We start from the raw sequence: 18,274 nt of genomic DNA, 5'->3' as shown, positions 1-18,274 counted from the left end.
AAAAATGAGAGATTGCGATGTAAGATGAGGCAACACAAAAGGTAAGAAAAGATTTAAAGGCGCCAAAAAATGTTTTTTATGATGGCTCAAGGAAAGGTCTCCGTACTGTAAATCACTGCTGTTTTCAATACGATAATAAGTTCTACAATAGCTTCTATAAACATAGTCGTAATTTTGCAAATAAATCCTAGCAATTCGTATACAGCATACGTAAATTCAGGTAATGCTCAATTTGCCAAATTGGAGCGCTCGTCTTGGGCGAAGAAGAAATGTTTACTGGGCGCAACTTTTGAGTGAGCGAGAGCCAAAGAGCTGAATACATCTTCGTGAAACAGTTAAACTAAAAAGCAGATTGAGGAAAATGACGTTCAGCTGGACATGAGTGCAAAATTGGGGAAGCCAACCGTCATTTGTTGTCCTTGTTCTGTCTGGTTCAGGAGCAGTAGTTATCTATGCGCCACAGTATGAGCTACATATTTTCAAGAAGAACGATAAATTGGCGTTACAGTTTGTAAAGATTGAATAGTTCACAGTGCAGTGAAAGCAAAGTTCGTCAAAAACGCAATGGGATTATCGCATGGGAAGAAGCACGCGAGCTCAGGGAGAAAACGAAACAGCTTGTTGCAGTAGGCGATTCGATGCTCCATAGAAGGTAAATTGCTGTCTTACATTTTTCTAAAGACGGAGGTTGGCGGCCCGGAGGGGAGCAATTGCATCAGGTCCCCGATTTTGTGCAGCTGAATTATTAGCTATGCGTAGTAGCTTTCAATGAGCGCACGTTGCCTAAGACTGCTGAAATTATCCCCCTCACAGAGGTACCCTAAAGATTCTTCAACAACAAGAGGCGCCGTATGCAATGTATACGTTTCCAAGGGACACAATAACTGCATTGTGCGCTGATGTGCGCAATCTGTGTGTATTGCTAATTGGGGCAATTCAAACGAGAAGGCCAAAAAGAGGTTTTGCTGTTGGTAGGTGCTGTATTCAAAAAGGGCGTTCGCATTTTAGATACGTTGCACCCTCTCTCGAAGAAGCATGAACGGTACCGTCAAGTTCTACTAGCAACTTCTGCTGCTGTACTTCTTGAGTTTTCGTCCTCTAAACGACTCATCCGCAATTACCTATTCATAACCACACATTCTGGAGTGAGAGAGATCTATATCATCGGCCCGATCTTACATTGTCGGCTTTCTAATTTCTTCGATCGCCTCTTCAACACTGACAAAAGGGCGAAAATGGTATATTGTTTGTTCGGGCAATTTCCTTAATTTATTCGGTTTTAACGCGATAGCGTTAAGGAGCTCGTGTCGCAGAAAAGCCGGTGTCGTCGGCGTCGGGTGTCGGCGTCGGTGTCGGCGTCTGCGGCGTTGACCGTGAGCGATAAATAACGGCAGGCACTTCATAAATAAAAAGCAACTTCCAAGGTGGGCTGGGTGGGAATCGAACCAGGGTCTCCGGAGTGGGAGACGGAGACGCTACCACTCAGCCACGAGTTTGATGCTTCCAAGCGGTACAAACGCGCCTCTAGTGAATGTGGTGTTGCCTTCGAAACGAGCTGTGGAAAGTTATACTGCGGTGTATATCGGTAATTATGAACATGTAACTTACAGAAGTCGCAATTACACGAGTAGCGAAGTGCGTTTCCGCTGCATTTCTTCTGCGCTTTCCGCACACGCAGAGCCATCTTGCGGCAAACACAGAAGACCCCCTCCTCTCCTTGTAGGGCACTGCCTCGACAGGTGGCGCGCCACGCGCGCATTGGAGCTGTGGAAGGACCGGTGCGAGGGGGGTATTTGCCCGGACTCTCTCTCCCTGACAACGCTTCGCCTCGCTTCCTCTGCAGAATCAAGCGTCCTTCCTTTCTTTAGATCACTATCTGTCTATCTCTCTGCCCGTGCCGATCACGACGTTTGGCTGGCGTGCATCATTTCCCCCTCCGAGATACCGAGTTCTTCGGTTCGTTCCGCTTGCTCAGGCGCACGTTTCGTTGCTGCGCCGAACGCCGCGTTGCTCGACCATATGGCTCGACGCTCACCGCGTCCGATGCGGGGCGCCTCGTAAGTGATGGCTGCCCTGTAGCCATTAAGAGGAACTTCAAGAGGGAACGCTGTCGCGTTCCACTCTTGAAGGCGAAGCTTAAGCGTCCTCCAATTTTTTAATTACTATATATTGTTTCTATCATCCTCGTAACTCTGACGTTGCCTGTCCCCTTTTATGTCCCTCTTCATTCCACCTCACAAATAGCAGTTACATGTATTGCGAGTATATCGAAGTCTTATGCAATTCGCTGATGTGAGTTGTAGAAAAAGATTCTCTTGTTTCGCTCGCTTACTACAAAACTTTTTTCTTGCTCACGTGCTTGAGGTTTGTGCTACCCGCTTTTAGAATCATGTATAGACATCAGTCACGTAACCTACCCAGCACTTATGTCATAGATGGTGGTCAATTTTACTTTTGGTGCCAACCTTTAATAATTCCCAAACGCAAGAAACGTATTGGCCTGCTCTTCGAGCTGCTTTATTTTGTCCGCGCTCTTCTTGTCTTATCTAAGGGCATTGCAAAGCAGCAGTCAAGAAGAATTAAATAACCCTGTTTGTAACCCTGCTGAACTTTTTATTAAGAGAAACTTTAATTTGTCAGCAATCTTTTTTACGAACCTGGGCTATAGGGTTACTGTAGGTGTAAACGTGAGCGGTCGCGTTGTGGCGCCACCTGGTGCCACAAAGCTCGATCAATCACAAAGCTATTATTACAAAGGCCAATTATATTGCACTTCGTTGTTACTGTAAAATTTTGGCAGCGGTGTAATCGTGAAGCGTTGGCTCCTTAAACTTTTTTTATTCTTCGAGAACACTCATCAAACACGAAAACGTGTCTGTAAGGTATTGTGCTTAAACGAAGCATCAAATGATGTCACTACCAGTATCCCGTGCATATACAGGATGCGACTTTACAATTGCTAGTAAGTACAGCGGCGCGTGGCGCTGTCGGAGGCGCCGTACGTTTGCGCACATGCGCGAGTCAGAGCGGGTGCGAGAGAAAAAATGTGGGGGCTTTTGTTCCTTGAATATGTGACTCTGCCTAGGCACTACGTAGGAGTTCCTTAGTGCATGTTCTATTCGTTTCTCCCTAGGCATGCCGGCATTGCGGAGAGGGGTCAAGTTTGTTTGCGCTACGACGCTGGCTACTGGCGCAAATGTTTCCGCGGGAGCAGTTCGGACCGTGTAAGAGGCCAGTCCTCATAAATTGAAAATTTAGAAGGCAGAGCGCCTTAGCAACCGCGGTTGAAAGCGAGTGGCTGAAATGGCGCCGGTGATGCTCGAAGCCCCTGCAACCGTTATGAGAATACGCCGCGCCCCCCTAACGCATGTTGTGCTAACCTAACCTAATGTTAACCTAATCTAACGAGGCCGAGACAAAAAGACAATAATACTCATGACCTAACTGTGGTGAGAATACGCCACGCCACCCTGACGGCATTTGCGCTAACCTAGCCTAACGTAAGCTTAGCCTAACCCAATCCAACCTAAGCTTACGGTAACTTAACCTAACCGAACATAACATGGCCTAGAGGCAAAAGCAGTAATCCGCATGGCGTAACCGCTGTGAGAATACGCCGTGCCACCCTAACCCCTTTTACGGTAACCTAACGTATCCTAAGCTAACTTGAACCTAACCTAAGTTAACCTAACCTAACTTAGACGAAACGCAAAGCCAATAATCCTCATGCCATGACATAAAGCAATCGCGTTCAACCGTGGTTGCTAAGGCACGGTACGTTTATTTTACTCAAATGGCACCATTGGAAAATGCTCCTGATAAATCCAGGAGAGCAGGCCCGGCCTCTACTATGGCCCCTATTACTCCCCCGGGAAAAACTGAGATGCTTTTTTTTCTCACTTCTTTTCTTGAAGGTAGAGTGCCATAAGGCGCGACAAAGTTATAATCCGGCATAACTGACACAGCAAAAGCGCCGCATGCGCGAGAAGATTGGTCCGACGTACCTTTAGACACAGCAGTCACCAAATGCGGCGTCAGTGCGCGCTGGTTCACTTGTTTCACCACGCGCCGGCAGCCAGCATTCGAGCGTAAGCAAACTCTACCCCAGTCCACAATGCCGGCACACCTAGGGACAAACGCGTAAGACACGCGCAAATGAACTTCTTCACGTAGTCCCTAGGCAGAGTCAGATATCCAAGTAACAAAGGACCACAGACTTACTCGCTGGCAAAAGCTCTTAGTCGCGCCTGCATAGAAACGTCGAGCGCCTCGAGAAACCTACTAGCAATCGAAAAAAATTCATACCGGACTTCCGGACCAGCTTAAACTCTCTGATGAGACACAGCCCTCGGGCACGTCATGCACTGGAACAGTAAAACATCCTTTCAAAGGACAACATCCAGCCGTTTAAATATGACCAGCTTCCGATAAAGTGGACACGTGAATCAGGACCTGGTCTCATTTTTGTCGCAGCTACCTTTGAAACCACGATATAACTGTTTCTAGTTGTACCTGCTATCATAACCACTATCACTGTAAGCAATGTTCCGATATTTATCCGACAACTCTTACTGGGGCGATAAAAGTTTCACTTCAATATTTCTTGTCGTGGTCGCCGTGCGCAGGAGGCAGACATGGCCATCGTGGACTTGACCATCACCTACCTGCGAGCACAAATGGTCGACTTTACGATGCCCTTCATGAATACCGGAATCAGTATCCTGTTTCGAAAGCCACTTATGGACAACCCCCCTCTCTTCTCCTTCCTGCTGCCGTTTTCCGTGGACGTATGGCTGTACATGCTCACCGCTTACCTTGCGCTCAGCCTGTGGTACGGGCTGCTCGGCCGGTTCAGCCCGTACGAGAACCGCTTTGCGCTCCGCAGTTACAGCGGCACTGATACGCCTCAGTGGGACCCCGAAGAAATGGAGAAAGAGCTGGACATCACGAACCGGTTCTGGTTTGCCATCGGCTCGCTGATGCAGCAGGGCTCGGACCTTAATCCCAGGTGAGGTGTGAAATTACGGAAATGCCAACTGCACAGAACACCGCGGAATGACTGATATGTTGGCAAGTTGGCGCAGATTCGTAGCCGCACGTGGGCAGCCTTCCGCAATACGTACAAAAGAAGAGAAGCGAATAAAAACAAAGGAAATGCGCTTTCCCCACGAGCTGACCTTATATTTTATTGATTCGGATGCTCGCATGCACAGGTAGCGGCAACAGAGCATAAAAAGTCAGATATTTTACAAAGGTCAAGTGCGAATGAATAGCTATAGCGAAACGATGTAAGAACATGGTAGACAAGATTAAGAAACGCATAAAATAAAATGTAGCAGGAGAGTCCATGTCTTCATTCTACTTTATACACCCTCGTTCAATTTTGGTAACTGAGTTCTTTGGCCGCCATCCTTAGGGAAGCCTGACACGTATTAACGCGATAGCGGTTAGAGCCCCGTGTCACAGCAGATGCAGTGTTGGTGCTTGCTTCGGCGTCCAACGTCGGACGGCGTTACGGCAAAAAGATTTTCGAACTACCAATACCAGGCCCTCCATGTGATGCAAGAAAGTTACTGAACTAATTATATTTCTGAAGCTGAAATACGTGCAAAAATTGTAAAATACGACATACAGAGAACCTACAAACATGATAGCTCTCGGATTGTAATTTCAATGCACGAGAAAACATAATTCTGTTACGCGACCACTCAAACAAACCCCTTTACCAGCGTTTCTACCCTTTATAGACCGGTGACGGAGTCCGTCATTTGCGCGCGCCGACGCGTGAATATCTGAGAGTCCATGGAGTCCACTTCCTTGAAACACTTCGAGATGGCGCTCGCCAACGCCTCGTCGCAGCCCACGCGAGAAGCCGTCTTCGTGTATAGCATTCGCCGCGAACGTTTCCCGGTAGACATTACGATTAGATGCGGTGAAGTTTACGGGAAGCATGAGAACCAGTCAATGATGTTTGAACTGCTATCACCTTCCACTCTTAAAGGCGAAGCTTTCCTAATTTTTATTGCGATAGCAATTACATGGACATTTCAGGCGCACTTCTGCCGTCGCCGTGAGGCCCCATATGAGTGAAAGCTTATGAGAGAGAGCCGGTGAACGTGGTTTAGTCTCGCGGGTGTGAGTGAGGAACGTGGCCCGGATGTGTGGCCTCTTCTGCCGCGCGCTAGGCAGGGGCATCAGGCCAGGGAGGCCGCTGCTCCGCACAGAATGGGGACAACCGCGGCGTCTACTACGTAGTTCACCACGCGAATCGCAGACGCCTTTGGCGGACGCCGCAGGGACGCGTTGCCGGCGCTTGTGTGCCTTGAAAGCGATCTGCGACGTGGCCAAAGTGCACGCCCGCGCGGGCCTCATCTTCAAAGCGACCTGGGATGTTTCCAGAGTGCATGTAGTCCTGGTAGCTTCGTATGCGCTGTGCTTTCGACCTTTCGTTCACACTGAAGTGTGAGATGCACGAAGGTCAATTCGCTTGCTGCTGCCGCGATTCCTCACTCCAGAATTCTGACAGCGAGTTTCCGCGCTCATGGAACGAAATATGACTATGTTTAACTCTATGCGCGGGACAGCGTGTTGGTTAACTTAGTTAAAACACGTTGGCGGGCTAGTTGGTTTGCATCCATGATAGAATGTGTAAGCGCAACTGAACAAGGACGCAGAAAGAAGCAGAGACATTAAGACAGCGCTTTCTCTCTCTCGTTCTCTCTCTGTGTGTGCGTTTCTTCCCACGTCCTCATTGAGTCACGCTGGCACATTCTATCATTGCTCATTTAGCTATTAAGCGAATGTTTACAAGTTTTTATGGCCGATAAAGCTAATATCCTTACTTCGTACAGCTATCTACGAATTGGCTATAATAATCGGTGTTTTCCTTTTCGGGCGGACCTGCGAATTTTTTTTTCTTCCCTAATCGACTAATATAAAGGGTTCCTATTATTTATTTGTCACGACGAGGGGAGAGGATGAGTTTATTATCAAGTAAGGTACTATAATAACGTCTGTCACAATTAATGGCCAGATGGTAAGGCGAGTGATACCAATCGAGGCAATGGTGGGGTTCTTGCAAGCGCGTGTTGATACATCGCCCACTCCAGCCAACATGCACTTCGCGACAATGTAGAGGGATCAGGTATTCCGAAAATACTTTGCAGCAACCATACGTGTTGATGTGTTCTAATTGGAAGCCAGATTTTACAGCTTCATCGCTGCTTCCAATCCTTTCCCGCGCACGAGAAGAAATCGTGCCCGACTTATGCGGTTGTAATTATTGGGCTGGTAGGTACCATATTCGTCCTGACATTTTCTCTCTTTTTTTTCGTGTTATGTTGTGCTGCTAGGCGTAACTGTACAAAAGACTATTCCTGATGGATTGATAGAGGGGGCGGTAGTGTGTGTAGTAGAAGTAATCAGGCACAAACGCAGGTCAGACCTTGGCCAAGAAAAGTCGATTGCTGGTGGTTTCTTGGAATGATGATATGAATATTATATGTGCGTGACGCTGAACTATAAAGACGCATTTTAGTTCTTGGTAATGAATTCTTATGCGGGTGATTGACTGTCTCAGTGATTTAATAATGAAATGACATATGCCATTGGACGGCTGCCTCCAGATTAATTCTTTGCACCGAGCTTGCTTTAAAGGGGCCCTGTATCACCTTTTTGATCAAGCTAAGTATACCTTGCCAAATAGGACACAGTGATAAGGTGAGCAGCGTTAGCAAACATTACCTAATGGCACGATGAAGATGCTTACAGATGATGGCCGTATTTTGGATTACATCGCAACGAATTATTATATTGAAAGAAGTAAGGAAACCGCAGGCACTATGCATCAGCGATACTCTACGACTGTTGGTAGGGTTTCGTATTACTTCCAAAATAAACCATTACTTTGAAAGAACATACGCAAGCAAAATTTAGAATTGATACGGTTGTGCTTTTGTGCCCTATTTTTGTTTTACGAACAAGATAACACATCCTTGGCTAAAAAAGGCACGACGAAAGTATCGTCGAGGTTCCTCTCCCGGGCTTTATCGACGCTAGTGTGTGCGAATTTTGCCACCCCCTTCATGCTACAGAATTGTGCATAGATTAAAGTGATTAAAGTGCGCCCTATTTCTGACACATTAATTTGTACAGTGTGGAGAGTCGGGCTGCACGATTTCCGTAAACCGGCTTCAGAGCGTTTGCAATTGCAGTCTGAAACACTCCCGCCCAATCAGTATTATCATCTGTTTCACTCAGGTTCATCGCCCATGTGCCATGAAAAGCCATCCGCCGACTCGCCCCCAAAGAACGTGAACGCTCTGTATTCCCGACGCTGGCGTTTGTTTTTGATATTTACAGCTTATTGTGTCATTTGATACTTGTGCCGCGCAGGAGCCTCGCACATGTAGCTTCGCAGAAAAGCAGCCATTGCTGTTTTCTATATTTGCCTAAGTTACGTTGCATAAGCCCAGATCGGTAGGATTACTAAGTGTACGCAAATTAAAAAAAGAAAGAAATGTTCTGCCTTTGATCAGTCGGCACGCGTGAGACCAAGGTTCAATTTTCTGTGAGCTCAAGACATGTTTCTTTTTTCTCAGAACAAAGGAACATTCCTTACCACAAAAAGCCATTTTCGCGAAAACATCCATTATGGCGATGGACCATTAAAATAAATACCTTCGAAATCAGGCTTGGAAAGGCTCTTGGCCGCCAGGTCGCCAACGCCATTTCTAAACACTGCTATGTCAACAGCGCCTGAGAAACATAAGCTCATAAGCCCAAGGACGCTGTATAGGTTATTTTATCTGCTAGCTCTGCTGCTTCCAATGGACAACACGACGGTACTCATTGGATGCTAAACTTGAGCGACCCGGTATAAGCAAGATATTGGCTTTCAGTGTATTGATATGATTGCACTCGAAGTTGCTGCACTTTCACCTTATTGCGGGGTACGAACCGAAAACAGTCCGAACAGCCTATTCGATTTCACCCCTATTGTTGCTGTACATCCCAGCCACATTGTCAGCATGCTGCATCGACGTTTTATATTTATTTTGCAAGTATTCAAGGTGCGGTCACTTCAGCTGGCATAACATTGCAGGCCTTGTTTTTATTTCTGGCGTCCGTCTCGCTATTTGAGACAATGTATAGAACAGGCGAGTCGTGTGTACGTTTCCTACCGTGTCTGCGAAATGTAAACACCGGTTGTTTGTATAGTTTCGCGCTTGAGGCACGCTTCGAATACAAACACAATATTTTTTTTCTTCCTCTCCTCTTCAGCTTCGCACTTCGCTATACGATGCCATCAGCCGTCATTCTCTCTAAATTCTTGGGAAAGCTAATGTTTCTCCAAGTAAGCCTTGGGTTGGCAGACGTAGGAACGCATGGCGCCAAAAGGCGATAACCAGCCACTATAAAAACCGCGCAACCCGGTCTTATCCGCAGAGATACCTACCAGAAAATACAAATATACTGTCCGCGTCGGTTTGCTGCGCTAGAATCACTGTCCAGCCAGTAAGGAAATTATGGCAAACTTGCTGGAACTTCGTACATGTGTCTTCCATCTCGATCGAAGACACATGTACGAATACACAGCCCTTCCACTCTGTGAAGAGGTATGGCCAACGAAGCTGTGTATGTGGGCCCCGTAATGGCAAAACGCACCTGCGCCGCCGGTTTGTCTGGTGTTGCACTATCCGGGATCGGGCCACCTATGGGGGCCTGATCCCGGAATGCTTGCGTCACCTCCGCCGCGGGTCGGCCCGACATTGCACTATCCTCGGGATTTTGTGTCTACACATGGACACGATCCTGGGGGAAGTAGTCCTTCACAGCTTCGCTGTAAAAAGAGTTCGAGAAATGAAAAGCAAAGATTTGTTCATCGGGAGTGACGCTGTACAAATGTCTAGATTAGCAACACACATGCACTATATAGTGACGTGTATAATTCATTCGGTAGCGGCTGCATGACGAAAGGAAGCCAGGAAGCGTGCGAGGGTGAGCCGGTTCACGTGGCTCACTCACTCACTCACTCACTCACTCACTCACTCACTCACTCACTCACTCACTCACTCACTCACTCACTCACTCACTCACTCACTCACTCACTCACTCACTCACTCACTCACTCACTCTCACGTGGGCTAGCGAAGAAGGCGTGTCGGAAGTGCGCCCTCTTCAGCCACTCGTGAAGCACGGGGTCGAAGCGAGCCGAGCACAAGCGAAGGGCCGTGGGACGTTCTTCTCCGTACTTACGGCGCGGCCATGCGGTCTCCGTATCCTGAAAGCGATCTGCGATGTTTGCAGAGTGCGCGTAGTGCGGTATCTTTGTATGCGGTGTGCTTTCGACGGTTCGTTCGAGTTGAAGTGAGAGTTGCAGGAAGGTCAATTCGTTCGCTGCAGCTCCGTTATTCCTCCCTCCAGCCTTCTGACAGCGAATTTCCGCGGTCCTCAAGCGAGATGTGTTCATGTTTACATTTGCGCGCGTGACAGCGTGCTTGATAAGTTAGTTAGTAAGCGAACGTTTGCAAGCTTATATGGCTAATTTAACTACTACCCCTACTTCGTATAGCTATTTACTAATTTGCTATCGCAATCGGTGCTTCGCCTTTCAGGCGAAACAGCAACTCCTTTGGTTTCAATTGTTCCTTATCCCTTATAGAGCTACCAATCATGTACACTTACACTATTATACCGATTAATTGTCTTAAATTCGCAAATTAAGCCTTTTTTAAAGATACAAGGCGTTAAAATTTTCGCATTACATACATATTTGACTGGGGTACCAGCCAAAGAATGCCTAGGCATTAAAATAGTTTTTCTAAGTGAAACTCCTTATTCTCTTTGTTCTTAGCTAGGAAGAAACGCTCTTAGTGCGTTTAGCGCATTTTCACTTCTCGAACGCCACAAAACTTATTGCATTTTTCGTGTACGGGAATTCCCACCTCAATCATCGGCCGCGCCTAAGTTTGTTGATTTCGAGGTATTTGAGACATAGAGAGCGTAGGAGGACAAGGACTTTACTTGCGTATGCACAGACGTACGCACGTGGCCATCATCATCATCGTCAGCCTGGCTACGCCCACTGCAGGGCAAAGGCCTCTCCCATACTTCTCCAACTACCCCGGTCATGTGATAATTGTGGCCATGTTGCCCCTGCAAACTTCTTAATCTCATCCGCCCATCTAATTTTCTGCCACCCCATGCTACGCTTCCCTTCACCTGGAATCCAGTCCGTAACCCTTAATGACCATCGGTTATCTTCCTTCCTCGTTACATGTTCTGCCCATGCCCATTTCTTTTTCTTGATTCCAACTTAGATGTCATTAACTCGTGTTTGTTCCGTCACCCGTGGCACATCAAGTTATTCCATATCTTGGATGGGTTGGCTATTCTACATTAACCATTGTCGGTAATATTCTACATTAGCCTCTGCCGCTATTATTTTGGGTACGTTTTTGTCAGCTGTAAGAAGTCCCACATTACGAAGTCCCACAACTTTGACATTTTTACACATGTAGGGACCCTTTAACACATTTGTTGGGTCCCAAAAGTGTGTACTTTGCAATTGTATACGTTCATTAGGTTAAATAAACTTTGAACTTTCAATTATATTGGGTCCTAATTGTAACGATTGCTATTGAGTAACGCTGCTATTACAGTGTTTATATTTGGATGTAACATGGGTGCACATCTTCGCGGCGCAATGCCACATTGAAGCTCTGACTGCAGCGGTAACCGGACTGACCACCGTAACTTACTTTCCTTTAGGTCTGTGTGAATCTCCATTAAAGCTACGCGAATGAGAATATTTCCATTATTTTAGAAAAACCGAAGCAGGCAGTAGACTACGCTTTATTTTATTGTCCCACAGCGCTGCCAATTTAATATTGAAATCAATTTTCTCTGAAGGCCTGCGCGGTCATGTTAGCCTTAACATATTGAAGTAAGTTTGACGGGAAACAACAAAAGCAACGACACTTTTCAGCGCTTTTCATTTCGTACACAAGGTTGTGGCTGGCAGAACTGCGCTTTCATTTTATATACTATTGAATACTGTCGGTGACTTACAGATACAATAGTCAATTTATAATTCGTTCTTCACTAATCTGTGACTTCCACTTGTCAGTGAAGTAAATCACTCGACTTAAAGTACAGAAGATATTACCAGGAACTCTTAAACTTCTCAACTCATACTTTGTTTCTCACTTATGGAGTGAAATTATCTATCTTGATTCGGATAATCTACCTCTCTCTTTAGATTGTGAGATGACATTCTCAGTACCAGCTCTGCTGTATCGCTTTGTAAACACGCCATTTATGTTGCATATGTTAGTTTATTCATTCGCTTGCTACTCTGTAACCTGTGTAGTATTCTAGTATATTCTTATTGTAAGTACCTTGCCCCCATCCCTTTTTGTATGTCTTATGCACTTACAGAAAATTGGAATAAATAGAAAGTTCGTGGGGGCTTGACATTGAAGACGAATTCTTCTAGCTAGCACAGGAACATTACGCGTTGCTTACTTCATCATGTAGCCGGGAAAACTACGCTTGTGTACAATATAATTAACAATATTAGTTTGGTAATTAGCTTTACAAAGTAGGATGTAATTCCACTGCATTTATGTTTGTACGCGTCTCTTAATTTTTTTCCCTTTTAGACATAGGGCTTCTCACAATATCATCACCCATATGCATTGTGGCCGTTCTGATATACTTCGATACGAAATCCGAGCTTGAATAGTCATGGTGTATTGAGCATTGGCGCAAAATATGTGATCCAATTTTTGATTTGTAGTGGCATCTGTCATGGTAGCTGAGTGGCTTTGGCATGCAACACTAAAGAGTGCGACAAACGAGCCAAGGATATGAGTTGTAGACTTATTTACACGCTCATTCAATTTCAAGGGTCTATATTCTTTCGTTCTGTACGGCGCACCGTATAATCAGGACATGGTTTTGACACGTAAAATCCCAGAACTACTTTTCTTGCTTTTCATTTGTCGCAGCGAAGCTCAAAATGTTGAATAAAGCAACCATATCATTGCCGTCGGAATGAGGGATACAGTAACACCTTTCTTCTTTGCTATGCAGCCTTTCATAGCCTTTTGAATTGTTTTCAACCTGTATATAAACTCATGAGCGCCTTCCTGTCTTCGTTGCAGGGCTGTGTCGACGCGCATCATTGCAAGCATATGGTGGTTTTTCACACTCATCATGATCTCTTCATACACCGCCAACCTGGCCGCTTTTCTGACGGCGCAGCGACTGACGTCACCTATCGAAAACGCCCACGACCTTGCCAAGCAGACCAGCATCGACTACGGGTGTCTGTTGTCTGGGTCAACAAAAGCATTCTTTCAGGCAAGTTGGGACACCTTATCCTCCTGAGGCTCGGAGGCCTGGGGAATGTAAAGCTTCTGTGGAAAATACTTCCCTTCTTTTTTCATTATTTAGTTAGTTATTTCCCTTCCACAGCATCTCGTCGGCTTCACATTCCCAAAGTTGTACTAGACAAAAATTTTCAAATAAAAAAATAAGAAAGGACGTGCAATAAACGCACATCATCACGTACAAAAACGTACAGAAATAATCGGCGATTATTGCGGACATAAGCGAATACCACGACTGAATGAAAGCAAGAATGAGCGAACGATAGAGTTAGCGAGAGAAAGCTTTCCTTTGAGAGTCTGACCAACACCACCCAAAAGCGACATACCGTATTAACTTACCACGAGAACAGCCGAATGTGCCAAAGAAAGATATTTCTTGTACAAGAAAAAAATAGCAGTTACGCTAACAACAAGAACAAAAGATTTAAGAAAAGACAAGAAAAGCGGCAGTTATGCCACGCTGGCGTAAGCAAACCGGGCACAAGATTACATTTCAACAGTTACACAGCTAGGCTGTAATCTGGAAGAAGGTTACGAGGGTCAAAGTGTGAAGGATGTTACAGCGGTTCACGTCATGTGAAATATCACGGATGTGTGATATATATATATATATATATATATATATATATATATATATATATATATGTATATATATATATGCATATATATGCGGATATGAGCCCTAAAATATCGTACAGGTAAAAGTACGAAGTTTCTCAGAACTAGGGTTTTACCATGTGCGCAAGCGCAGCATTTTTTCTGTCTTATGTATTGCTATACCAATTGAAACCATCGAGGCCCACGGAGAGCATCCTTGTCAACAGCGTCGCCCTGACGCTCTTTACAAAGTGCAACTGCGATACGATTGCACGCCGTGCTCTTCATGCGAGGGAAAGTATGCCAGGGTGAACTGAGAAGGACAGTGATTTGATGCGCGCGGTCGTTTGCACTTCACGTGACCAAACACGTGTGAAGGAAAGGGGAGCAGTGTTAGTGCGCCTCTCTTCGTCTAGCCCTGTCTGGCTACGCATGGCCATCCTCATGGCTAAACGCATACGCGACTTGCGCGCCCTATTTGGGAGCAGTCCGCGGTGGGTTCGACTGTTCGTTGAGCCAATGTGGCTCGTCGCTTTATGTGCGCTATTTTACTGCGCGCCTGGTGTTGAAGGTCAAGCAACCTTGAGTTTCGGAGACGCGCTGAAGGTGGAGGTTCAGCATCAAGCGATCGCTTGCCCAGGCCGGCAACCTTCATCACGCCAGCGTTGTGACACAGCGAGTGTTCGCGATCGTCCAGCGAGATGTGTGCGTGCATGAGACCATGCCTGTCAACTAGCAAGCGAATGCTTACAGCAATTGACATGGCCGATAAACATTAACCTTACTTCGCATAGTTGTCTAATATCTTATTGTCGCTGTGAATGTTTCGCCTTTTGGGTGCAACTGGGATTATTTTGTGTGTAGCTTCTTTTGCGAACCCTCCCTCAATTTCCTGGCTATGAATGGGTGCTGCTGTTTTGCAGAGTAGGTCACGCGCAGGACAGCACTACTATGTTTGCTACCCTTACAAGTTCCCTAATTGCTGGCTTTCTTTTCTACGAAATTACTTAGAGATAAAAAAATCAAACCTAAATATCCCCAGTGCAACAAACATGCGTTACTAAAAACACGATTCTTTTCCTAAAACAAACATTTCTTTGCCTACTTTCCTAGGGTTTGGGGTATGGCGTACTTATTTGGCTGATCTCTTACTGAGGGAACCGCAGTTTACTATGGCACTATCTCCAGGATCGGCTCTCTCTTGACGAAGCACTGACTCTAGACGTAATGTAATAGCAAGGCGGGCCAATAGAAAAAAAAAGTAAAATCTGTGGTCATGTAGATCGCGTAGTGGGTGTCTTTGCATCTTGCCCTCTTGTCTGACAGGCAGCTAATCGCTATGGCCACCCATTTCAAAGGCGATGTCATTCAATGACGATCATTAGCACTATACTGTGCCACTTGTCACAACTTGACATGCTCTCCACGCAGCGTCGATACTTGCAAATTTTGCATTGCAGTTGCGTTGTGCTGTACAAAGTATCGTATTTTATCATTGTATTAATGTAGTGCTCTATTTTGTTGTGGTGTTGTATTACACAAAATGTTGCCGTTGCATGTTGCAGTTACATGCAGCTGAACCCGGTCAACTCAAGCAGGCTAGGTGGCTCTTTGTCACCGCCTCGTTTCAAATTGCATACAAATAAATGTTCATTGCCATCATCATCTACACCATCGTATCGTAGCGTGGCTCAAGAGATGTGACATGTGCGCCGCGCAGTCTCGATACTCGTGTTTACGTTTCGGTACACGTTATGGCACCTCCTCGCAACGTACGAAGCCTCTAGTGTGTGCTGGCGAAAACGAAACTCCTGTGGAGGCGCTCCCGGGGATTACACTGTGACTGTGCTGCGTGTGCGGCGCATGTTTGTGCTTTTTAAAGATATATTTGATTCGTATAACCATAGTGCATCATGTTTCTTTTGGTTTGTTTTGTGCAAAAGATATAAGTTTCTATGTTTGCGTTTTCCACTATGAGAACGTCGAAGCACGTAGCACCCATATGCCCAACGTGATTGCAGCGTGGCAGTTGAGATGACCTTCGAAGTTTTAATGTGCTGATGCCATTCTTTTTTATTTTACACGCTTTACGAAAGCGTCGCTTCTCAGACTCCAGCATGTGGGTTGGATGCGTATAACTTTTTTTAATGGTGATAATGATACTTCTACCATAGGTGAAATGTCTTTACCTGTTCCTTTTGCCTCAGAAGCATACTTTCATTCGGATTGTTTAGAACGTAAAACAAGCATTTTTTGGATAAATGTAAAGGTTATAGCAAGAAATCCACCTCCCCATGTGTGTTGTCAAATTGTCTACTGATGCTTGTTTCGGAAAGATTTGCATTTATTTTTGGAAACGCAGAGTTGAAGACATGAGATCAGGTGATGGTTTCGCATGTCGGCGTGGTAAATAGGATTTTCCAGTGAATGCGTCGTTATCAAAGTGAACTGCACGGGCTCTTTTGCTGCCTCCAAAGAGAAAATGGTTTCGAGAAAATAAGTGCCAATTTTCTGAAAAATTGACAAAACGTTTATGGATAACTTACTTTCAATGGTTCGGCGTGAATTTTGGTAGGAATTAGATGCTTTCGAAATGAGAAGAAAAACAGACACGCCAAAGAGATAAGATACAGCCGAGTACACAGGACCTGCGCTTTCGAATTAGCATGGGAAAGGACTTAATGAAATGTGGATTATATTGCAAATGGGCTTTCCGAAAATATAGATCAACAGATGTGGCTAAATAAAAGATAGTATTACCTCAGTAATTTTTCTTCTAACGCCAACAAAAAAGAGACTGATAAAAGCGAGAAGAACAACTAAAAAGTTCCAGTGATGGTTTATAATATCAAGGCAGGTTTAAAGATGAAGCAAGGGACATCGATCGTAGTTGTAATCACTTGGATTCCTCACATAATATTTTTGTTGTTTCCTATTCAGTTTTTAGCGCCTTCCGATTCCACCCTAATTTCGGCCAATCGCCCATACTGGTCATGAGCCTTCATCAGAGGCATAACAATCGACCATATATACAGTGAAGGGGTGCAAATCTTGATTTTATATCGCTCTTCTTTCTTCAAGAGACACTGAATAAGCATTTAACAGTCAAGTGTCCTCACAAAGTCATAAACCATAATGATCAAAACTATACCATTAAGGCTGCCCTAACCTCATCATCACTGTCCTTGCCAATTCAAAAGGTGTCACTTGTTAGCGCTTTACCTGTGCAGACGCACTTGCACTGGTTAAGTTCCGTGTCCTGTTCTGCTATTTTCGCAATAATAATCGTTTTTCACCATCAAGCCCATTTTCACTGCTTAGACGTATAGACAGAGCAAGAGTACTAAACGTAAAATACTTTGATGAATTTCTCTGTACCAAAAACAATAAGGTAAGCAATGCTCAAGGTAAATTCGAGTGATTCATCTACGGGAATTGATAATCTATAAGAGAAAGAAAATGCCAGCGCATTCTTAAGTTTCCGTAGCATACATCAGAGTAACATATTAGCTTCAAAAATCAAACTGAATTTCTTATTTTATACGGCAGAAGGTTGATTAAGCGTGTGCCCGCATTGCGCATTATTCAATGTGCATGTCTTTGATATTCCGGCATAGTGTTCTTTTCAGTGCCTAAAAAAGAACTTCCTTGTCATTAAAATTACAAGACCTGGTACAGACTCACAAGCGAGAGAGAAAGCGATAAATGAAAGGCAGAGAACCGGAACAGAGCGCAGTTGGCTACCCTGCACTTGGGAAATAGGAGCAAAACTTTAGGAGCATAAGAAGTCCAGTGTTGATGTCGCAGACGCGGTGAAATGTTTTCTTCTTTGTATCACAGGTGGCTACTCAGTTCGGTGGCCTTCACGAATGCTCGTCAGTGTGGTTATATAAATATAAATGTGCATTCGTGTGCGTGCGTGTGTTAGTGTATGTGTAGATGTACTCGTGCGACAATTGTTCGCTTCGTTCGTGAGCTGTGTTTTATTTCACAGCGTCAATCTCGTTCAAGCAGGCCACATGATTTTCGCATAATTAAGAAAGTAATTTTATTCGCCATTTCTTTTTTAACATGTCATCGCACTGATGTCCCACTTCTTATCATAGACAAGATTGCCATCCGTCGTGTTCATACGTTGGTTCACACCGTACTCCTCCACAGAATGAGTAAAACCGTTGGCACAGACACAACGTTGCTTCGACTCGATGCTAAATTGAAACGATGAACTATATAATCGAAGGCTGAGACTAACAGCACTGAATGCAACAACGAATTAGGAA

At 45.1% G+C, this 18,274-nt stretch overlaps 1 protein-coding gene across 3 annotated transcripts in view; it reads left to right on the top strand.

Moving 5' to 3' along the window:
* The window catches only part of LOC135905790 (glutamate receptor ionotropic, kainate 2-like), a 352,682-nt gene that overhangs the window by 301,687 nt on the left and 32,721 nt on the right, over positions 1-18,274 (top strand). For all 3 annotated transcript variants that reach the window (XM_065436836.2, XM_065436835.2, XM_065436837.2), the window contains 2 exons: positions 4,626-5,008; positions 13,170-13,368. In XM_065436836.2, coding sequence (XP_065292908.2) covers positions 4,626-5,008; positions 13,170-13,368 — 582 coding nt within the window. The remainder of the gene's footprint in view (positions 1-4,625; positions 5,009-13,169; positions 13,369-18,274) is intronic.

The sequence above is a fragment of the Dermacentor albipictus genome, chromosome 5 (genome assembly GCF_038994185.2).
Source record: "Dermacentor albipictus isolate Rhodes 1998 colony chromosome 5, USDA_Dalb.pri_finalv2, whole genome shotgun sequence".
In the NCBI taxonomy this organism is placed as follows: domain Eukaryota; kingdom Metazoa; phylum Arthropoda; class Arachnida; order Ixodida; family Ixodidae; genus Dermacentor; species Dermacentor albipictus.
This window is presented reverse-complemented; position numbering and strand designations above follow the sequence as displayed.